The following is a 24325-nucleotide window of genomic DNA, read 5'->3' as shown; positions in this document are numbered from 1 at the left end:
GCAGATGCTGTGGGTGGAGGGGGGCAGATGTGGGGAGAGACATATATGGGGGGTGGATGGTGGAGGGGTTCTGGAGGTGCTGTGGGTGGTGGAGGGGTGGGGGAGTGGGAGCAGCTGGTGGTGTAGGGGGTCTGGAGGCACAGCGTGTGGGGGAGGGGTGGAGTGTTGCATGTGGTGGAGGGGAAGGTGCGGAGGTGTGGTGCATTGGGGAGGGGTCTGGAGGCGCTGCGGGTACTGTACCTGCCAAAAAGGTAGTTGGAGGGTATGCAGTAATAGGGCCAGGACAGGGGTGACAGGGTCAGAACAGGGGTGACGGGGCCAGGACAGAAATGACAGGGACAGGATAGGGGTGACAGGGCCAGGGTAGGGGCGGCAGGACCAGGATAGGGGTGACAAGACCAGGATAGGGGTGACAGGGCCAGGATAAGGGTGACAGTGCCAGATTAGGGGTGACAGGGCCAGGATAAGGGTGAAAGGGCCAGGATAAGGGTGACAGGGCAAGGCCAGGGGTGACAGGGCAAGGCCAGGGGTGACAGGGACATGACAGAACACAGGGCACGGGAGAGATTGGTATTAGGGACAGAACAGTGGTGACAGACAGATGTGTATTACCGGAGTCACTGCTGCTGGCTGCTGCTGTTCCACTCCAACCTGTTGGGATCTGCTGCTGCTGCTGGAGACTTGGCATGGCTGACTCTCTCAGGCTGGAATCCTGCTTCCTCTGCCTGCCCACATCCCTCCCCCCACTCCTCAGTCACACACCGCGGACCTGGCACGGCTGCCGGGCACTGTGGTAAGGGGAGACTGGGAGTGACTGGTTAGCCCCCAGGAGATGCTGCGGCTAGAGGAAGGAGGGGATCGGAGCCTGCAAGCAGCGCGGACTTCTGCAGCGCTGCCCGCCGGCTAAAGTGTGTGAAGGAGCTGGGCGCACCTCACTGCGGGCGGCAGCGCTGCAGCTAGCGGTGGGGTTGCCGGGGCTGGAGATAACAGAGGCAGTACGGAACCTGCACAGCGGCAGATGCCCCACAAAACTGCAGCTAAGAAGCGTGGAGTGTGCCAGAAAGTGACGCTCCTCCGAGCGACCCTGCTGAGTATGCTGATGTGGGGGGTCAAGCACACAGTGAGCCGGTGCCCGTCTGTCTGTACGGCGTACCCCCTCACACACCCCCATACCTCCCAACTGTCCCGATTTTCGCGGGACAGTCCCATTTTTTTGAGTCTGTCCCACTGTCCAACCCGCGGGCCGCAGTGTCCCGCGGTGGGGGTGGGGGGCAGTTGGGAAGCTCCTGTACTCGCTGTTCTGCTTAGCATGCAGCGTCTATTTAGTGGAGACAGAGGGAGAGGGGGCATCAGGGGGTATGGATTAAGGGTGGGCCCAGGGGGTACGTTCCCCAGGCCTCACAGTTTTAGGGGGGCCCCCAGCTGGAGTAGCTCTGTCCCAGCTCTGAAGCTCCCCCGTCCTGCCAGCAACAGCAGCAGCATTGTGCTACAGTCAGCACACGCTGCTGCGTGTTGGCAGGTCTGTGGTGTTGCTGCCTCCCTGCTTTCTTCTGCCTGTGCGGGTGCGTAGGGAGGAGCAACCACCCCCTCTGGATTTACCCCTAGCTGAGGGGCCAAAATCCCATTAAAAAAAAAAAAAATCCGGAATTTGCATGAGGGGCGTGGCCACGAGGGCGCAATTAGGCCACGCCCCCAAATCCACAGCTGGCACAGCAATAAGATAGGGTTCCTGTCTCAAGTGCCCTGGGCCCCCCGGACTCATAATCCGCCGCTGGGGGCATGCCAGCAGCTCACACAGAGCCAGGGGCGGATCCAGAAGAAAATGAAAGGGGGGGCACCATGATAGGGGAACGGTAATAGTTATATTTACATGCACCTAAAGCACACTTGCTCCCAGATAAGGGGTGTGGTATCACAGGGGGCGTGGCCTCACAGAATACGCCATGAGGTAATGATTGGATGTAGAAGCACATCCTGGTTTATTGCCAATGTTTCACCCTGATGAAAAGGCTGATTGGGACTTGAAATGTTGGTCACCTGTTCCATTAGTTATGGGAGCCTGGAAGTCACCCCAGCACAATATAATTATTATAGTCTTTAGTTGGTGGTGGCAGGTGCAGCATACCTTGTTTTGGGCACTGCACTGAGACTCAGACTGCAGGACATGAACTGCCCATCTTTGATTAGCAGAAGCAGCCAGCTGGATCTCCAACAAGCAGCATAAGACATCTGCTGGACAGCCCTGTCACAATCACACAGGCCGCCTTCTCAAAGCCGAGGCTGAGTGTGACTGCACCTAGCATGGTGGTACAGGAAGTGGAGGAGTTGCTGGGGTTATTGTGCGGTGCAATGAGGGCTAATGAAGCCTTCTGCGCCGTCATAAGTAACAGTCTTACTCCATGCTGGCATTTGAACCCGGCACCTGGGCTGGACTCTGGCCGGCTGGCAGTGGGGGAGGTAGGTTGCAGTGTGAGCTCCCCATTGGTTACCACACGGACTTGCTGTTAGAGCAGAGGCGGGTCCTAGTGCCTGCCGGCTCTTTTATCAAATCTGACTGACGGAAATAACAGTAGTGCTGCTGCTGTTCTCCTTTTGAAAATTAAAAAAGTCAGAAACGACAGGGGGGGCACAGGCCCGAGTGCCCCCCCCCCTGGATCTGCCTATGCACAGAGCGCTGGGCATGCCCCCTCACTGACGAAAACGGGTCCACCCATGAAGCCACGCCCCCTTTCCTGAAGAAAGTTGGGAGGTATGCACCCCTGCCTGTGCCATGCCCATACCATCTGCTCCTGCTCCTAGTCTCCTATAGATTTGCCCAGATCTGTGACTCCGCCCAGTGTTTTGACTCCACCCAGCGTTAGCAAATGAAGCACAAAGTCACAGATCTGGGCTATTATATAGGAGATATATCCTATATATGTGTCACTTACATTATTGAATGTCCACTCAGGTTTTGCTGAACCACTGGGCTGTAGGGGTTGGTATCGCGTGACCGCCGGTCACCATCCCGGCAGCCGGGATCCCAAACGCAAGTATCCCACGGAGGTTAGGGTTAGGCTGTGGGAATGGAGGCTTAGGTGTAGGCTGTGGGAATGGAGGCTTAGGTGTAGGCTGTGGGAATGGAGGCTTAGGGTTAGGCTGTGGGAATGGAGGCTTAGGTGTAGGCTGTGGGAATGGAGGCTTAGGTGTAGGCTGTGGGTAGGAAGAGGTTAGGGGGAGGGAAATGATTAGAGTTGCGCCACTGTCGGGATGCCGATTCTGATATTAATCTTCTACAGCAGCCCTAACCAACCTGTGACTCTCCAGCTGCTGTGAAACTACACATCCCAGCATGCGCTGCACACTTTTAGCATTCCTTAATAGCAAAACTGTGGCAAGGCATGCTGGGTCTTGTAGTTTCACAACAGCCGGAGAGCCACAGGTTGTCCAGGCCTGTGTTACAGCAACATGCCACATCAGGAGGGATGGAACTAACTGAGCAGATACAGAGTGACTGACAATTTGTCACACTTTGTGGATTGATGGGTTCTCACACAGGGGCGTGGCCAGCGATGCCATAGCAACTGAAATGACTGTGATCTCAGCTTTGTGACCTCACCAGTACATTATCCTGAAGAATGGCCATCAGCTGCCTGTAATGAGTTGGGGGGGGGAGTAATAACTTACATTTTAGCAGACCTGTAATGGAAAGTCCCATTACCACGCCACAATTACTTTTCCCTGCGTAGCTTCTATCCGAACATGCTTAGTTCTTGGGTTTAATGATCCTTTAATGACTTTCTCCTGAATAAATCACACGCTGTTTTACTGGTCGTCTCCTGAGAGCGGCATGGGCCACCGTCCTGCGCTTTTGTCCCGGTACACGGAGGCCCCTGTGTGATATGTGGGTATAAAGTATTAGCAGCTGCCAGCCTGACTGGAGCCTTCCCATGCCGAGATCAGTGCGAGGTGCCGGGACAGCCATTCACAGAACCTCTGATTAATATGGGGCTTTGACCTAAATATCCTCCCCTTACTTTTCATTTTAAACAGCCCCAAATCAGCAGACGCCTCCGCATCTGAAAGTGACAATATATATGCCATCACCTCCGTAACCAGCAGAGCGTGGAGCGCCCAGCAGATGCAGCGCAGGAATGTCTATCGCCATCACTTCCATTTATCTTGGCACTAGACGGACTGCGGATGCTTCCAGCAATTAAGGCCTCCATTCATCTGGGGGCTACGTGTGATTCTGTGCCTGTTTACTACCCGTGAATGGACCCATATAGGGGGGAGTGACAAGTGGTTTGGAGCGCAGCGCGGTATTCACTAATCCTCTGAATGGTCAATGTGACATTATACTCAGAGGGGTGTGGTTCATCAAATCGACAGTGTCTAGGTCGACAATGTTTAGGTCGACCACTATAGGTCGACAGTCACTAGGTCGACATGGATGGAAGGTCGACAGGGTTTTTAGGTCGACATGTGCTAGGTCGACAGGTCTAAAGGTCGACATGAGGATTTTTTTTTTTTTGGGGTGTCGTTTTCTTCGTAGAGTGACCGGGATCCCAAATTAGTGCACCGCGTCCCCTCGCATGGCTCGCTTCGCTCGCCATGCTTCGGGCATGGTGCCTTCGCTCCGCTACCGCTTCGCTCGGCACACTTTACCGTTCCAATCGTAGTCCACGTGGATCGTTAAGTATGAAAAAAAAAAAAAAAAATGTGAAAAACTCATGTCCACCTTTAGACCTGTCGACCTAGCACATGTCGACCTAGAAACCCTGTCGACCTTCCATCCATGTCGACCTAGTGACTGTCGACCTATAGTGGTCGACCTAAACATTGTCGACCTAGACACTGTCGATCTTCAGACAGGATCCCACTCTGAGAGGGGATTTACGGTGACACCGGATCCAGTTCTGCTGGTAGCTAATATTCACTACACTTTTTATAAGTAACTGTGGGTGAGATTTATCAAACTTTGGAGAGAGATAAAGTACCAATCAATCAGCTCCTAACTGTCACAGCCGGTAACATGGCAGTTGGCAGCTGATTGGTTGGTACTTTATCTCTATCTCTTTCCAAGCTTTGATACATCTCCCTGTTTTTCCGAACACTCCTTAGCTTTTTGTCCTATAGATTATTCAGTCTCAACAGTGTGTTATTAGCAATTACCCGATTTGTAAATATTAATCAGGTCACCCCAAATTCCTGCCAGGTTGAATGCCAGCCGGCGCTAATTGCTCTGGCAGAACTAAATGCATATGCTCGCTAAATTATGCTCTCTGCTGCCGGAACGCACCATCCGTGCAATTTATTTTATGGCTATCTGTGCGCAGCGGCACCAGCGCTATCCTTGGCGTAACTATGGGGCGATTGCGGTCTGAATCCTTTTGCGGAGTGTACTCGTGCAGCGGCCGCACTGCACGTGTGCGCCCCACCGCCGTGCAATGATTTTGTACCTGTGCGGGGGCGGGAGGGTAGGGCCTGACATGCGGGGCGGACTAAAGATCGTAGATGTTCTTAATTTAGCACATCTACGATCAAATCTGAATGGCCCGCTATGTGTCCACATAGCTCTGTATGTAGAATTTACTCAGTGGGGGTTGCTTACAAATATCCACTAATCCGGGGCAAGATTGGGCTGTGCGGGTGGAGAGTTATGGGTGTTTTGGCAGCATTTCCACGTCGCTACAATGGCAACTCGCCCCATTCGGGTCTAATTGAATTGACCCCTATGAGTTATACGGGTACTATCTTAATCAATCTCTTAGATTGCAGACTACTGCAATATAGAGACAGCTGATTTAAATACCCATAACATCTAGACTTCATATAATAATTCCTTAGATTTATTATATGAAGTCTAAAACAAAGCCCAAAGCGATAGATGCGCACAGTTCCAAAGTTTATTAATGTTATACTGTATTTACCTATATGTGGATTATTCTGAAACTTGTAGTCCATCCAGGTTGAATGTAGTTAGACTCACTGTTGTATGAAGGGTATAGAGAACTGTATCTTGGATCGTGTTCGCGATGTAGTTGTTCCATCCTAACGGACATTATTATGGGGCAGACGCAGTCTTAATATAATAGAATCAGGTGGTCACCTTTACGGAATCAAGTCCCTCCTCTCAAAATCCTCTAAAACTACCGCTGGCAGAGCCAAACTATGGGGGTGATTCCAAGTTGTTCGCTCGTTAGTTTTTTTCGCTACGGAGCGATTAGTCGCAGTGCGCCTGCGCCAAGTAAATTAGCACAAAAGTTTGGTATTTTACTTACGGCGTAACAAAGATTTTTCTTCGTTCTGGTGATCGGAGTGAGATTGACAGGAAGTGGGTGTTTCTGGGCGGAAACTGGTCGTTTTATGGGAGTGGCGTTTCTGGGAAAAACGCGGGAGTGTCTGAAGAAACGGGGGAGTGTCTGGGCGAACGCTGTGTGCGTTTGTGACGTCAAACCAGGAACGAAACTGACTGAACTGATCGCTATGTGTGAGTAGGTCTGGAGCTACTCAGAAACAGCTAAGAAATTTCTATTCGCAATTCTGCTAATCTTTCATTCGCAATTCTTAGCGTGTGCAATGCTGCTAAAAGCAGCTAGCGAGCAAACAACTCGGAATCACCCCCTATATGCCAGTCGCAACCAGGGATTCAGGTTTATCCAACACGCCACGGGCTTATAGAGGCAACAGTCTTCAATACTACCACATCGACGCGTTTCGTCTCTCAAATGAGACGTTCTCCAAAGATGTTTGATTCCCGCCACTGTCTGCCTTTTAATAAGAATTTACTTACCGATAATTCTATTTCTCGGAGTCCGTAGTGGATGCTGGGGTTCCTGAAAGGACCATGGGGAATAGCGGCTCCGCAGGAGACAGGGCACAAAAAAGTAAAGCTTTACTAGGTCAGGTGGTGTGCACTGGCTCCTCCCCCTATGACCCTCCTCCAGACTCCAGTTAGGTACTGTGCCCGGACGAGCATACACAATAAGGGAGGCATTTTGAATCCCGGGTAAGACTCATACCAGCCACACCAATCACACCGTACAACTTGTGATCTAAACCCAGTTAACAGTATGACAACAGAAAGGGCCTCTTAAAGATGGCTCCTTAACAATAACCCGAATTAGTTAACAATAACTATGTACAAGTATTGCAGATAATCCGCACTTGGGATGGGCGCCCAGCATCCACTACGGACTCCGAGAAATAGAATTATCGGTAAGTAAATTCTTATTTTCTCTATCGTCCTAAGTGGATGCTGGGGTTCCTGAAAGGACCATGGGGATTATACCAAAGCTCCCAAACGGGCGGGAGAGTGCGGATGACTCTGCAGCACCGAATGAGAGAACTCCAGGTCCTCCTTTGCCAGGGTATCAAATTTGTAAAATTTTACAAACGTGTTCTCCCCCGACCACGTAGCTGCTCGGCAGAGTTGTAATGCCGAGACCCCTCGGGCAGCCGCCCAAGATGAGCCCACCTTCCTTGTGGAGTGGGCTTTTACAGTTTTAGGCTGTGGCAGGCCTGCCACAGAATGTGCAAGTTGAATTGTGTTACAAATCCAACGAGCAATCGACTGCTTAGAAGCAGGTGCGCCCAACTTGTTGGGTGCATACAATATAAACAGCGAGTCAGATTTTCTGACTCCAGCCGTCCTTGCAATGTATATTTTTAAGGCTCTGACAACGTCCAACAACTTGGAGTCCTCCAAGTCGCTAGTGGCCGCAGGCACCACAATAGGTTGGTTCAGATGAAATGCTGATACCACTTTAGGGAGAAAATGCGGACGAGTCCGCAGTTCTGCCCTATCCGAATGGAAGATTAGATAAGGACTTTTATAAGATAAAGCCGCCAATTCAGATACTCTCCTGGCAGAGGCCAGGGCTAGTAACATAGTCACTTTCAATGTGAGATATTTCAAATCCACCTTTTTCAATGGTTCAAACCAATGGGATTTGAGGAAATCTAAAACTACATTTAGATCCCACGGTGCCACCGGAGGCACCACAGGAGGCTGTATATGCAGTACTCCCTTGACAAAAGTCTGGACCTCAGGGACAGAGGCCAATTCTTTTTGGAAGAATATTGACAGGGCCGAAATTTGAACCTTAATGGATCCCAATTTGAGACCCATAGATAATCCTGATTGCAGGAAATGTAGGAAACGACCCAGTTGGAATTCCTCCGTCGGAACCTTCCGATCCTCGCACCACGCTACATATTTTCGCCAAATGCGGTGATAATGTTTCACGGTGACTTCCTTCCGTGCCTTAATCAAGGTAGGAATGACTTCTTCTGGAATGCCTTTCCCTTTTAGGATCTGGCGTTCAACCGCCATGCCGTCAAACGCAGCCGCGGTAAGTCTTGAAAAAGACAGGGACCCTGCTGTAGCAGGTCCCTTCTCAGAGGTAGAGGCCACGGTTCGTCCGTGAGCATCTCTTGAAGTTCCGGATACCAAGTCCTTCTCGGCCAATCCGGAACCACTAGTATTGTTCTTACTCTTCTTTGCCGTATGATCTTCAATACCTTTGGTATGAGCGGCAGAGGAGGAAACACATACACTGACTGGTACACCCAAGGAGTTACCAGTGCGTCCACAGCTATTGCCTGTGGATCTCTTGACCTGGCGCAATATTTGTCCAGTTTCTTGTTGAGGCGAGACGCCATCATGTCTACAATTGGTCTTTCCCAACGGTCTATTAACATGTTGAAGACTTCTGGATGTAGACCCCACTCTCCCGGATGAAGATCGTGTCTGCTGAGGAAGTCTGCTTCCCAGTTGTCCACGCCCGGGATGAACACTGCTGACAGTGCTATCACGTGATTCTCCGCCCAGCGAAGAATCTTGGCAGCTTCTGCCATTGCACTCCTGCTTCTTGTGCCGCCCTGCCTGTTTACATGGGCGACCGCCGTGATGTTGTCCGACTGAATCAACACCGGCTTTCCTTGCAGGAGAAGTTCCGCCTGGCTTAGAGCATTGTAGATTGCTCTTAGTTCCAGAATGTTTATGTGAAGAGACTTTTCCAGACTCGTCCATACTCCCTGGAAGTTTCTTCCTTGTGTGACTGCTCCCCAGCCTCTCAGGCTGGCGTCCGTGGTCACCAGGATCCAATCCTGAATGCCGAATCTGCGGCCTTCTAATAGGTGAGCCTTCTGCAACCACCACAGAAGTGACACCCTTGTCTTTGGTGACAGGGTTATTCGCAGGTGCATCTGCAGATGCGACCCTGACCATTTGTCCAACAGATCCCTTTGGAATATTCTTGCATGGAATCTGCCGAATGGAATTGCTTCGTAAGAAGCCACCATTTTTCCCAGGACTCTTGTGCATTGATGTACTGACACTTTTCCTGGTTTTAGGAGGTTCCTGACCAGATCGGATAACTCCTTGGCTTTTTCCTCTGGAAGGAAAACCTTTTTCTGAACCGTGTCCAGAATCATTCCTAGGAACAGCAGACGAGTTGTCGGGATTAAATGGGATTTTGGAATATTCAGAATCCACCCGTGTTGTCTTAGCACCTCTTGAGATAGTGCTAAAGCTGTCTCCAGCTGTTCTCTGGACCTTGCCCTTATTAGGAGATCGTCCAAGTATGGGATAACTAATACGCCTTTTCTTCGAAGAAGAATCATCATCTCGGCCATTACCTTGGTAAAGACCCGAGGCGCCGTGGACAATCCGAACGGCAGCGTCTGAAACTGATAGTGACAGTTTTGAACAATGAACCTGAGGTACCCCTGGTGTGCGGGGTAAATCGGAACGTGTAGATACGCATCCTTGATGTCCAAGGATACCATAAAGTCCCCTTCTTCCAGGTTCGCTATCACTGCTCTGAGTGACTCCATCTTGAACTTGAACTTTTTTATGTAGAGGTTCAAGGACTTCAGATTTAGAATAGGCCTTACCGAGCCATCCGGCTTCGGTACCACAAATAGAGTGGAATAATACCCCTTTCCTTGTTGTAATAGGGGTACTTTGACTATCACCTGCTGAGCGTACAGCTTGTGAATGGCTTCCAACACCCTCTCCCTTTCGGAAGAGACGGTTGGTAAGGCAGACTTCAGGAAACGATGAGGAGGATCCGTCTCTAATTCCAACCTGTACCCCTGAGATATTATCTGCAGGATCCAGGGGTCTACCTGCGAGTGAGCCCACTGCGCGCTGTAATTTTTGAGACGGCCCCCCACTGTCCCCGAGTCCGCTTGAGAGGCCCCAGCGTCATGCTGAGGTTTTTGCAGGAGCCGGGGAGGGCTTCTGTTCCTGGGAAGGAGCTGACTGTTGGTGTCTCTTCCCTCTTCCTCTGCCTCGTGGCAGGTACGACAAGCCCTTTGCTCTCTTATTTTTGTAGGAGCGAAAAGGCTGCGGTTGAAAAGTCGGTGCCTTTCTCTGTTGGGGAGTGACTTGAGGTAAAAAAGTGGATTTCCCGGCAGTAGCCGTGGCCACCAAGTCTGATAGACCAACTCCAAATAACTCCTCCCCTTTATACGGCAAAACCTCCATGTGACGTTTTGAATCCGCATCGCCTGTCCACTGTCGTGTCCATAAGGCTCTTCTGGCTGAAATGGACATAGCACTCACCCGAGATGCCAGTGTGCAAATATCCCTCTGTGCATCACGCATATAGATAAATGCATCCTTTATTTGTTCTAACGACAGTAAAACATTGTCCCTATCTAGGGTATCAATATTTTCAATCAGGGATTCTGACCAAACTACTCCAGCACTGCACATCCAGGCAGTTGCTATAGCTGGTCGTAGTATAACACCTGCATGTGTGTATATATTCTTTTGAATAACTTCCATCTTTCTATCTGATGGATCCTTAAGTGCGGCCGTCTCAGGAGAGGGTAACGCCACTTGTTTGGATAAGCGTGTGAGCGCCTTGTCCACCTTAGGGGGTGTTTCCCAGCGCGCCCTAACCTCTGGCGGGAAAGGGTATAATGCCAATAACTTTTTTGAAATTATCAACTTTTTATCAGGAGCAACCCACGCTTCATCACACACGTCATTTAATTCTTCTGATTCAGGAAAAACTGTTTGTAGTTTTTTCACACCATACATAATACCCTGTTTTACGGTATCTGTAGTATCAGCTAAATGTAACGTCTCCTTCATTGCCAAAATCATATAACGTGTGGCCCTACTGGAAAATACGTTTGAATTTCTACCGTCGTCACTGGAATCAGTGCCCGTGTCTGGGTCTGTGTCGACCGACTGAGGCAAAGGGCGTTTTACAGCCCCTGACGGTGTTTGAGGCGCCTGGACAGGCATTAATTGATTGTCCGGCCGCCTCATGTCCTCAACTGACTGTTTAAGGGAAGATAAACCATCACGTAATTCCACAAATAAAGGCATCCATTCTGGTGTCGACCCCCTGGGGGGTGACATCTGCATATTTGGCAATTGCTCCGCCTCCACACCAATATCGTCCTCATACATGTCGACACCACGTACCGACACACACCGCAAACTCACAGGGAATGCTCTAATGAAGACAGGACCCACTAGCCCTTTTGGGGAGACAGAGGGAGAGTCTGCCAGCACACACCACAAAGCGCTATATATACAAGGGATATCCTTATATTAAGTGCTCCCTTATAGCTGCTTTAATATATATATATATAGCCATTAATGTGCCCCCCCTCTCTGTTTTACCCTGTTTCTGTAGTGCAGTGCAGGGGAGAGACCTGGGAGCCGTTCTGACCAGCGGAGCTGTGACAGAAAATGGCGCCGTGTGCTGAGGAGATAGGCCCCGCCCCTTTTTCGGCGGGTTCTTCTCCCGCTATTTTTCCAGTCAGGCAGGGGTTAAATATCTCCATATAGCCCCTATGGGCTATATGTGAGGTATTTTTAGCCTTGTATAAGGTTTATATTTGCCTCTCAGAGCGCCCCCCCCCAGCGCTCTGCACCCTCAGTGACTGCCCAGTGAAGTGTGCTGAGAGGAAAATGGCGCACAGCTGCAGTGCTGTGCGCTACCTTATGAAGACTGAGGAGTCTTCAGCCGCCGGTTTCCGGACCTCTTCACGCTTCAGCATCTGCAAGGGGGTCGGCGGCGCGGCTCCGGGACCGGACTCCACGGCTGGGCCTGTGTTCGATCCCTCTGGAGCTAATGGTGTCCAGTAGCCAAGCAGCAAATCCACTCTGCATGCAGGTGAGTTTACTACTTTCCCCCTAAGTCCCACGTTGCAGTGATCCTGTTGCCAGCAGGACTCACTGTAAAGAAAAAAACCTAAACTAAACTTTCTCTAAGCAGCTCTTTAGGAGAGCCACCTAGATTGCACCCTTCTCGTTCGGGCACAAAATCTAACTGGAGTCTGGAGGAGGGTCATAGGGGGAGGAGCCAGTGCACACCACCTGACCTAGTAAAGCTTTACTTTTTTGTGCCCTGTCTCCTGCGGAGCCGCTATTCCCCATGGTCCTTTCAGGAACCCCAGCATCCACTTAGGACGATAGAGAAAATACCATTATTACTTCATTAAATACATGCAGGGAGCTAACAGAGCTTCTAAAGCACTTAATACATTCTCTCGTAGTATATACAGTATGAAGTCACATTAATATACATGGATAAAACATAGGGAATAATGGTTTAGACCACACAATGGCTGCTTCTGCATTTATTGTATTGGCCATCTTCTGTTTTAAAAAGTTTGTAACCTCCTAGCCCAAATATTACAGGAAGTATGTGCTTAGATAGACAATCTGATTGGTTGGTAGTCACGCTTTCGCTACTGCACATGGTCTATGCTGAAATGTAGGCAGTCATCCACCTACATAAAGGACAGTGTTTCCCAGTGAATGCTGCAGTAGTCTACGTGTAGGTTAAATGTGAATGACCCACGACCGCCTGCCAGCTTCGCTAGGATTAACCGGCAAAATTCTGCTGTTAGCAATACCAGCCACCAGGTGGCACTATCTACATGCAGATGTTTTACAGCACATGTGAATTCTGCCTATGGCATTTGTGCAAAGTGATCTATAGGAATTACTTCTTTTTAATTCCGTTTCTGTGTAGCTGCATAATAATACAATTCAGGTATCTGCATTTTATAAGCCCTGATCATATAATTTCATCGGATAGCTTGTCAGGAATGAGAGATGGCTTCTCATACGAGAGATTGATCAGATTGAGTAGCAGGGCTGTCTTTTCGTATGGGCTCATTGGGCTCTTGCCCAAGGGCCCCAGGAGTATAAGGGCCCTAGGCTGATAGCTGACGGTCCCCTCTTTCCAGGGGTACCAGATTTTTGAAAATTGGCCCTGAGGAACCGGAGATCCAATGTGAAAGCAGTGGTCCCCATCTGAGCCTGTTAATTGCTCTTCTCATACAGATATCTCGGGTTCTGTCTGACTTAAGAGTTTTTCTTGAGGGTATACTCCAAAAGCTGGGACTCTCACCTTTTGTTGGATACTAGTAGCTTGTCTCTACTATGCCCAGAACCAGAGATATCAGCCTTCGAGCAGCTGGTCCCTGCTCCAGCTCCATACGCCTGGTATGCAGTTTTATATATTCATTGGATTGCTCTGGCTCCTGAACTCTGATCCCCAAGTCCCCAATAGCTCCTGACAGGTGTCCCCAGTGCCTCCTGACAGGTGTCCCCAGTACCTCCTGACAGGCATACCTCCCAACTGTCCCGATTTTCGCGGGACAGTCCCGTTTTTTGGGGACTATCCCGCTGTCCCACCCGCGGGCCGCAGTGTCCCGCGGTGGGTGGGGGGGGGGGGGGCAGTTGGGAGGCTCTGTGTCTCGCTGCCCTGCTTAGCAGAGCAGCGGTGAATAGACGCTGTGAGCATGCGCACAGCGTCCATTCACTTGAGTCAAAGGGAGAGTGGGCATGCCAGCGGCTCACAGAGCGCTGGGCATGCCCCCTCAGTGGTGAAAACGGGGGCGTGGCTCGCGATTGCGGTCCTCCGTGAAACCACGCCCCCTTTTCTTAGACCACGCCCTTTTTTGTGTCCCTCTTTAGAAAACCAAGAAGTTGGGAGGTATGTGACAGGTGTCCCCAGTACCTCCTGACAGGTGTCCCCAGTACCTCCCCCCGGAAAATTATGAATATTAAGCCCACTCGACTATCCACCCCTCCCTACGTATTAAACACCCCCTACCACCCTGGAAATCATGTACCAGGGCCCCTTCATTCAGCCCAATGCCCCCTTCTACATTTTAGTGTTCTCCCTCCATCTGTGCAGTACAGGAGTAATTAGCAGAAATTACAGCTCCAGGTCCTACATGCTGAGCGGAAGATAGAACACCCCCTAACGCCGCTGATAGCGTCCCCCACCCCTACTGCTGGAGGATGGGTAGGGGGCCCAGTGCATTGCTGTGCCCAGGGGCCTACACTGCTGTTAAAACGGCCCTGCTGAGTAGAAAGAAGTGTGCATGGAATGGCTATAGCGTCGCTGGGGTTTAATTACACAACATCCTGCAGTATCGGGATCCCGGTGCTTGTGATGCCGGCGGCCAGAATACCGACGGCGGCAATCCGACACCTGCTAAGTAAGGATACAAAGTCTAACCTCTTACCTCCCTAACCCTAACTCTCCTCCCCCTGCCCCCCCGACACACACACAGACAGCATAAACCCCCCCCCCCTCCTCCCCCCCATCCCCTGTGGTGCCTAAGAAGTGAGCCAGTATAGAAAATGTCTCATCAACCAATCAGCAGCTCTGTATCATTTTATAGTATGCAAATGATAGATGTTACTTCAGTGCTGATTGGTTGCCATGGGCAACTTCTCCACTGGCTCACTTCTCCGCACTTCTCACTGCTTAGTAAATGTCCCCCTAAAACAGCTAACGCTGCGACATGGCCAGGTGTAAGTATAAGCACTTGTACGCCTGACGTAGAAATACTGCGTCGCTTTCAGTCGGACGTATCGTGAGAGATGTACATTTTTACAACCGAATTTGCATGCGCACTTTCGTGGTGAAAAATGTTTATGGAGGCCCCTGATGTAGGGGAATAATTCCACCTGAACCTTAGTAATTCCTAGTTACAGCCTGCTCTCCAGATGGCCACCTTGGAGTTTGGTATTAAGGCTCATGACTCTAGATGTTGGTGGAAACACGCCAGCTGTGTCTGTGAGGTTCTCCTGCCGACCCGGTCGGATTTCCATTAGATGGCGCTTTGTCTACCAATACCATGTTGGCCACAGGAGCGTGCATGTACGAGGGGAATAAAAGTGGGCATGGGCCGGATGTGGGAGGCCCAGCTACCAGCCTGAACACCAGACAACTATAATCTTTGTGGACTGGTTTAAGTCATACTTGGCTACTTTTGAAAAAGCATGTCAGGGAGATGTGAAAGTAACTCGCGGACAAGTACTGCTACATCTGAGAGACGTGTCATGAAAATGACTTCCATCCAAATGTAAATGAGCCCCAAAGTTAGTTGATAAGACACTGATATTTTGCAGGATTTGTTTGTGTATTGTGTTTTTCAAGAGGTTCCATATACTGTAAGTGACCACAAGAAACCTTATTTAAAATGCATGTAGCCATAGGGATCATTGGCCCTCATTCCGAGTTGATCGCTCGCTAGCTGCTTTTAGCAGCATTGCACACGCTAAGCCGCCGCCCTCTGGGAGTGTATCTAAGCTTAGCAGAAGTGCGACCCAAAGGTTAGCAGAACTGCTCGTAAAAATTTTCCTGCAGTTTCTGAGTAGCTCCAGACCTACTCCTACATTGCGATCACTTCAGTATGTATAGTTCCTGCTCTGACGTCACAAACACGCCCTGCGTTCGGCCAGCCACTCCCCCGTTTCCCCAGGCACGCCTGCGTTTTTACCTGACATGCCTGCGTTTTTTAGCACACTCCCTGAAAACGGTCAGTTACCACCCAGAAACACCCACTTCCTGTCAATCACACACCGATCAACTGAGCGACAGAAAAGCGTTGTTCGCCCTTGTGTAAAACTGCATAGTTTTGTGTGAACTTTGCGCATACGCGCTGTGGGCCGTACTTTGCGCAGAAATGACGCTTTTTCACCTAATAGCCGCGCTGCGACCAAAAGCAGCTAGCGATCAACTCGGAATGAGGGCCATTGTGCCATATAACCAACGCAGGGAAATGGCACTGATGAGCCCATTTGAATGAATGTATTTCTGATTTATTCCCGCCCCCCCCCCCCCCCCCCCCCGTCCAAAGAATGTAACATAATGGGTATAAGGTGCAATCAGGGAGATTGCTGGTCCTTTCAGGGAGTGAGGGAGATTGCTACTATTTCAGGGAGTCTCCTGCAGAATGAGGGAGGGTAGGCAACTATGGTTTAAGTGTAGGATTTTTCACACAAACTGTAATTATTTTTACCATTTTTTGGGGTGAATTATCTTTAATTAGCTCTGTATTATTTGTTCACTTTGCTTTAATCATTGGTGGAAATAGGCAAAGGGACAGGTCAAGCATATGCGGCTGTGATTACTAGAGAAATAAGCCCTGTCACTACAGAGTGCTACCATAATAATATATACAGTATTATATATTTACATCAATTAAATTGTAAAAAACATTTTTTTTCTACCCAGGTTAAAGAGCAGCAGCCTGAATAAGTCAGACTGCGCAAATTCAGCAATGTATATATCAAAAAATATAACATGAAAGATCTTCTAGCACAGACATATTCCTTGGAGGAGGCCAGGATGTCTTAAACTGGGCATACACTATACAATTATCCGGCAGATAATCTGCCAGATCTGGCTGGTTGGAATGAAAATCTGGATGAGAGATGACCATCGACCATTTGCTCCCAAACACTGGAAAATGGACAAAACCGGTTGTTTCGAAAAATTGGTTAAATCACGGATTTATATTATTAACAATATTTAATAACAATGATATAACAATATTTGATACAGTCAATTAATCAGAATGAGATTCACTCCGGTATAATTCAAATTGCTGATAATTAGGGAAATCACTATCAGGAATTTGGATTATACAGAAGATAATTATCTTATTAATAGAGATGCTCGCCGTAGTTTATAATTGGTTTTCTAACTGTGTTCATCAAACCGGTTCTAAAGTGAGGTTCGTAAAATTTTAGATACATTTTCTCTGACGTCCTAGTGGATGCTGGGGACTCCGTAAGGACCATGGGGAATAGACGGCTCCGCAGGAGACTGGGCACATCTAAAGAAAGATTTAGGACTATCTGGTGTGCACTGGCTCCTCCCCCTATGACCCTCCTCCAAGCCTCAGTTAGATTTCTGTGCCCGGCTGAGCTGGATGCACACTAGGGGCTCTCCTGAGCTCCTAGAAGAAAGTATAGTTTAGGTTTTTTATTTTCAGTGAGACCTGCAGGCAACAGGCTCACTGCAACGAGGGACTAAGGGGAGAAGAAGCGAACCTACCTAAGTGGTGGTAGCTTGGGCTTCTTAGGCTACTGGACACCATTAGCTCCAGAGGGATCGAACACAGGACCCGACCTCGTCGTCCGTTCCCGGAGCCGCGCCGCCGTCCCCCTTACAGAGCCAGAAACAAGAAGGTGGTCCGGAAAATCGTCGGCTGAAGACTTCTGTCTTCTCCAAGGTAGCGCACAGCACTGCAGCTGTGCGCCATTGCTCCTCATGCACACCACACACTGCGGTCACTGATGGGTGCAGGGCGCTGGGGGGGGGGCGCCCTGAGCAGCAATAAATAACACCTTGGCTGGCAAAACTAACACCATATATAGCCCCAGAGGCTATATAGGTGTATATTAACCCCTGCCAGAAACGATAAAATAGCGGGAGAAAGCCCGCCGAAAAAAGGGCGGAGCCAACTCCCTCAGCACACTGGCGCCATTATTCCCTCACAGCTCCGCTGGAAGGAAGCTCCCTGGCTCTCCCCTGCAGTCCTGCACTACAGAAAGGGTAAAAAAGAGAGGGGGGGGCACAATTTAGGCGCAGTATATATATATTATAGGCAGCTATAGGGGAAAACACTCTGTATAGTGATATCCCTGTGTTATATAGCGCCCTGGTGTGTGCTGGCATACTCTCCCTCTGTCTCCCCAAAGGGCTTTGTGGGGTCCTGTCCTCTGTAAGAGCATTCCCTGTGTGTCTGCTGTGTGTCGGTACTGCTGTGTCGACATGTATGATGAGGATAATGATGTGGAGGCGGAGCAAATGCCTGTGAATGTGATGTCACCCCCTGCGGGGTCGACACCAGTGTGGATGGAATTATGGAAGGAATTACGTGACAGTGTCAGCTCCTTACATAAAAGGTTTGACGACATAGGACAGCCGGCTACTCAGCTTGTGCCTGTCCAAGCGTCTCAAATGTCATCAGGGGCTATAAAACGCCCGCTACCTCAGATGACAGATACAGATGTTGACACGGATACCGACTCCAGTGTCGACGATGATGAGACGAGTGTACCCTCCAATAGATCCACCCGTTATATGATTGAGGCTATGAAAAATGTATTACACATTTCTGATGATACCCCAGGTACCACAAGGGTATTATGTTTGGTGAGAAAAAACTACCAGTAGTTTTTCCTGCATCGGACGAATTAAATGAGGTGTGTGAGGAAGCGTGGACTTCCCCAGATAAGAAATTGATCATTTCTAAACGGTTAATGGCTGCGTACCCTTTCCCGCCAGAGGATAGGTCACGCTGGGAAACACCCCCTAGGGTAGATAAAGCGCTGACACGCTTATCAAAGAAGGTGGCACTACCGTCTCCGGATACGGCCGCCCTAAAAGAACCTGCTGATAGAAAGCAGGAAAGTACCCTAAAAGCTATATACACACACACTGGCATTATATTGAGACCCGCTATTGCATCAGCCTGGATGTGCAGTGCTGCTGCTGCGTGGTCAGACTCCCTGTCGGAAAACATTGATACCATGGATAGGGACAATATTTTGCTAACGATTGACCATATTAAAGACGCGGTCTTATACATGCGTGATGCACAGAGGGATATTTGCCGGCTGGCATCAAAAATAAGCGCTATGTCCATTGCCGCCAGACGGGGGTTATGGACTAGGCAATGGTCAGGTGATGCCGACTCCAAGCGGCACATGGAAGTTTTACCCTATAAAGGGGTGGAACTTTTTGGGGACGGTCTTTCAGACCTCGTTTCCACAACTACTGCTGGGAAATCGACTTTTTTGCCACAGGCTACCCCACAGCAAAAGAAAGCACCGTATTATCAGGTACAGTCCTTTTGGCCCCAGAAAAATAAGCGGGCTAGAGGCTCATCCTTTCTGCCGAGGGGCAGAGGAAGGGGCAAAAAGCTGCAGCACACAGCTAGTTCCCAGGAGCAGAAGTCCTCCTCTGCGTCCGGTAAGTCCACAGCATGACGCTGGGGCTGTTCAGGCGGAATCGGGAATGGTGGGGGCACGTCTCAGGTTTTTCAGCACACAGTGGGCTCTCTCACAGGTGGATCCCTGGGTCCTTCAAGTGGTATCTCAGGGGTACAGGCTGGAATTCGAGACGTCTCCCCCCCGCCGTTTCCTAAAATCTGCCTTGCCGGCAACTCCCTCTGCCAGGGAGGCAGTGTTGGTGGCTATTCAAAAACTGTATTCACAGAAAGTGATTGTCAAGGTACCCCTCCTTCAGCAAGGAAAGGGTTACTACTCCACAATGTTTGTGGTACCGAAACCGGATGGTTCGGTGAGACCCATCTTAAATTTAAAAGCCTTGAACACTTATATCAAAAGGTTCAAGTTCAAGATGGAATCGCTCAGGGCGGTTATTGCGAGCCTGGAGGAGGGGGATTACATGGTATCCCTGGACATCAAGGATGCGTACCTGCATGTCCCCATTTACCCTCCGCACCAGGAGTACCTCAGATTTGTGGTACAGGACTGTCACTATCAGTTCCAGACGCTGCCGTTTGGGTTATCCACGGCACCGAGGGTCTTTACCAAGGTAATGGCCGAAATTATGATACTCCTTCGCAAGAAGGGAGTTTTAATTATCCCGTACTTGGACGATCTCCTGATAAAGGCGAGGTCCAAAGAACAGTTGATAGTGGGGTTGGCACTTTCTCAGGAAGTGCTACAACAGCACGGCTGGATTTTAAACATTCCAAAGTCACAGCTGGTCCCGACGACTCGTCTTCTGTTCCTGGGAATGATTCTGGACACAGACCAGAAAAAAGTGTTTCTTCCACTGGAAAAAGCCGAGGAATTGTCATCTCTGGTCAGAGACATCCTAAAACCAGGAAAAGTGTCGGTACATCAATGCACACGAGTCCTGGGAAAAATGGTAGCTTCGTACGAAGCAATTCCATTCGGAAGGTTCCACGCAAGGACGTTCCAGTGGGACCTGTTGGACAAATGGTCCGGGTCCCATCTCCAGATGCAACAGCGGATAACCCTATCGGCCAGAACCAGGGTGTCGCTGCTGTGGTGGCTGCAGAGGGCTCATCTACTAGAGGGCCGCAGATTCGGAATACAGGACTGGGTCCTGGTGACCACGGATGCCAGCCTTCGGGGCTGGGGGGCAGTCACAAAGGGAAGAAATTTCCAAGGACTGTGGTCAGATCAGGAGATTTCTCTTCACATAAATATCCTGGAGCTAAGGGCCATTTACAATGCCCTAAGTCAGGCAAGACCCCTGCTTCAAAACCAGCCGGTACTGATCCAGTCAGACAACATCACGGCGGTCGCCCATGTAAACAGACAGGGCGGCACGAGAAGCAGGATGGCGATGGCAGAAGCCACAAGGATTCTCAGATGGGCAGAGAATCATGTGTTAGCACTGACGGCAGTGTTCATTCCAGGAGTGGACAACTGGGAAGCAGACTTCCTCAGCAGGCACGACCTCCACCCGGGAGAATGGGGACTTCATCCAGAAGTCTTCCAAATGCTGGTCAACCGGTGGGAAAAACCACAGGTAGACATGATGGCGTCCCGCCTCAACAAGAAGTTGACAAGATATTGCGCCCGGTCAAGAGACCCTCAGGCGATAGCGGTGGACGCTCTAGTGACACCATGGGTGTATCAGTCGGTTTATGTGTTTCCTCCTCTACCTCTCATACCCAAGGTACTGAGAATAATAAGAAGGCGAGGAGTGAAAACCATACTCGTGGTTCCGGATTGGCCAAGAAGAGCTTGGTACCCGGAACTTCAAGAGATGCTTACAGAGGACCCTTGGCCTCTGCCGCTCAGACAAGACCTGCTGCAGCAGGGACCCTGTCTGTTCCAAGACTTACCGCGGCTGCGTTTGACGGCATGGCGGTTGAACACCGGATCCTGAAGGAAAAGGGTATTCCGGAGGAAGTCATCCCTACCCTGATCAAAGCCAGGAAGGATGTCACCGCAAGACATTATCACCGCATTTGGCGAAAATATGTTGCTTTGTGTGAGGCCATGAAGGCCCCGACGGAGGAATTTAAATTGGGTCGATTCCTGCATTTCCTGCAAGCAGGGGTGACGTTGGGCCTCAAATTGGGGTCCATAAAGGTCCAGATTTCGGCTCTGTCGATTTTCTTCCAAAAAGAACTGGCTTCACTGCCTGAAGTTCAGACTTTTGTCAAAGGAGTACTGCATATTCAGCCTCCTTTTGTGCCCCCAGTGGCACCTTGGGATCTCAATGTGGTTTTGGCATTCCTGAAATCACATTGGTTCGAACCACTTAAGACTGTGGATTTAAAATATCTCACGTGGAAAGTGGTCATGCTGTTGGCCCTGGCGTCGGCCAGGAGGGTTTCAGAATTGGCGGCTTTGTCTTGTAAAAGCCCTTATCTGATTTTCCATATGGATAGGGCAGAATTGAGGAATCGTCCTCAGTTTCTCCCAAAGGTGGTCTCAGCTTTTCACTTGAACCAACCTATTGTGGTGCCTGCGGCTACTGGGGACTTGGAGGATTCCAAGTTGCTGGACGTAGTCAGGGCCCTTAAAATTTATATTTCCAGGATGGCTGGAGTCAGAAAGACTGACTCGCTGTTTATCCTGTATGCACCCACCAAGCTGGGTGCTCCTGCTTCTAAGCAGTCTATTGCGCGCTGGATTTGTAACACTATTCAGCTGGCGCATTCTGCGGTGGGCTTACCGCAGCCTAAATCTGTAAAAGCCCATTCCACACGGAAGGTGGGCTCATCTTGGGCGGCTGCCCGAGGGGTCTCGGCTTTACAACTTTGCCGAGCAGCTACTTGGTCGGGGGCAAACACGTTTGCAAAATTCTACAAATTTGATACCTGGCTGAGGAGGACCTGGAATTCTCTCATTCGGTGCTGCAGAGTCATCCGCACTCTCCCGCCCATTTGGGAGCTTTGGTATAATCCCCATGGTCCTTACGGAGTCCCCAGCATCCACTAGGACGTCAGAGAAAATAAGAATTTACTCACCGGTAATTCTATTTCTCGTAGTCCGTAGTGGATGCTGGGCGCCCATCCCAAGTGCGGATTGTCTGCGATACCTGTACATAGTTATTGTTACAAAAATCGGGTTTTGTTGTGAGCCATCTCTTCAGAGGCTCCATTTGTTATCATACTGTTAACCGGGGTTCCTATCACGTGTTATATGGTGTGATTGGTGTGGCTGGTATGAGTCTTACCCGGGATTCAAAAATCCTTCCTTATTGTGTCAGCTCTTCCGGGCACAGTTCCTAACTGAGGCTTGGAGGAGGGTCATAGGGGGAGGAGCCAGTGCACACCAGATAGTCCTAAATCTTTCTTTAGATGTGCCCAGTCTCCTGCGGAGCCGTCTATTCCCCATGGTCCTTACGGAGTCCCCAGCATCCACTACGGACTACGAGAAATAGAATTACCGGTGAGTAAATTCATATTTTTGAACTTTAGATAGGCAAAAGTTATCCACAGTAGGCAAATCTAGGCAAAGCGGACAGGTTCCACCATATGTGTGTCTAGACAATGTTAAATAGATACATTATATATTATTTAAAATGTGGTCGTCATACTGAAACGCTGCTATTTAAAACGTTTAAAATAATATAAACTGTGGCCAAATAACTTGGATGTGTTTAACCCAGTGGTTCTCAAGTCAAACTGTGTGCCATGGCCCCCTGGGGTGCCTCGGGGCCCTTACAGGGGTGCCTCGGATTGGTGGTCCAGGACCAATTCACATTATTTATGGTCAATGTAATAGGCAAAACCAGTGCTGGTGGCTGCCAATCATACAATATGTGAACAAACACAAGCAAATCTTGTCCTCACCACACAACTGACCCTAAGGATGACATATAAACACAATTCACTTAAGTTAATATTTCTTCCTAAATTTCTCAATAAGGACCTTTTGGGTGCTGTGAAAAGAAATCTGATACTGCAGGGCGCCGTGACTCAAATAAGTTTGTGAACCACTGGTTTAACCTATAGTTTGAGGTGGTTGAACCAGGCCAGTTCAAAGGAATTTCCAACTGTCTTTAAGCATGTGTAGACAATGACTTGTCACGTAGGATGGACCTTCAGACAAATATGGCAGCGAGCTGTGAGCAACCCGATTCACATCCTGAGTAAACTGAGATGTTCTGGCAACAGGGAAAATGACAACAGTGGATGTAACCGATTAATATATGTTTCAATTTGTCTTTATGCACAAATACTGGCACCTAGAAGAAATAATAATACTACGGTATCCTCTCCTAATGTACCCCTCGCACGTTTCTGTTTTTTTTGGGTATTAAATAATTATGTGATTTGCTTCCCAAACAATGGCATAGTGCCCAGTTCATGACATCATATATGGGAACGTAAGCTTATCTTCATCCTGAGTGATAAACTCACCCTTTTATCTTTCAGCGGGTGATAACGTTCACTATTGCTGTTACGTGTCTGACTGTGCTTGTTTGTGTTTGACTGACGCACTGTTCAGCGTGAAATTGTTTGCTTTTGTTAATGTATATTTTACATTCCCTGCAGGCGATCACCTATGACCAACCACCCCCAAATCTCCAGAGTCAATATACAAGGTCAGTAGCTATATATGCATTTTTCTTTATACTGTATGTGGAAGATGTGTGTTGCTCATGGCGATTTATCCAGAGCTTCCATTATTAATCCTGAAAGTATGTGTCCACATTATTACACTGTCTCTCCATCAGTAGATGTCTGATCTGAGTGGGTGACTCCGCTTTCTAACCCCCAAGGGATAAATATACCAGGAGTAAGCGACGTGAAGCTTCGGCTGCTGTGGAACTACACTTCCCAGCAACTCCTGCCACAGTTTTGCTGTCAGGGCATGCTCAAACTGTAGCAGTGCATGCTGGGTTGTGTAGTTCCACAGCAGCTGGAGTGCCACACGTTGTCTGCCCCTGAGATATCCCAAGGTTATCAGTAAAAAGTAAATGAGTTACAGCAAGCATTTAAAGTGATACTACAGTAGTTTTGGAAATGTCCTGGGAGGAACAGAATGTAGAGTAGACGTTTATCACATCCTAGGGATTAAAGCAGGGGT

The 24325-nt window shown here is 49.4% G+C and overlaps 1 protein-coding gene across 4 annotated transcripts in view; it reads left to right on the top strand.

Moving 5' to 3' along the window:
- PDE4B (phosphodiesterase 4B) overlaps positions 1–24325 on the top strand; it is a 726366-nt gene that overhangs the window by 569589 nt on the left and 132452 nt on the right. For all 4 annotated transcript variants that reach the window (XM_063939161.1, XM_063939160.1, XM_063939162.1 and 1 more), the window contains one exon: positions 23791–23840. In XM_063939161.1, the coding sequence (XP_063795231.1) occupies positions 23791–23840 (50 nt within the window). The remainder of the gene's footprint in view (positions 1–23790; positions 23841–24325) is intronic.

Source organism: Pseudophryne corroboree, chromosome 9 (assembly GCF_028390025.1).
Source record: "Pseudophryne corroboree isolate aPseCor3 chromosome 9, aPseCor3.hap2, whole genome shotgun sequence".
In the NCBI taxonomy this organism is placed as follows: Eukaryota; Metazoa; Chordata; class Amphibia; order Anura; family Myobatrachidae; genus Pseudophryne; species Pseudophryne corroboree.
Note: the sequence above shows the minus strand (reverse complement) of the source record. Positions and strands in the feature narration are given on the sequence as shown.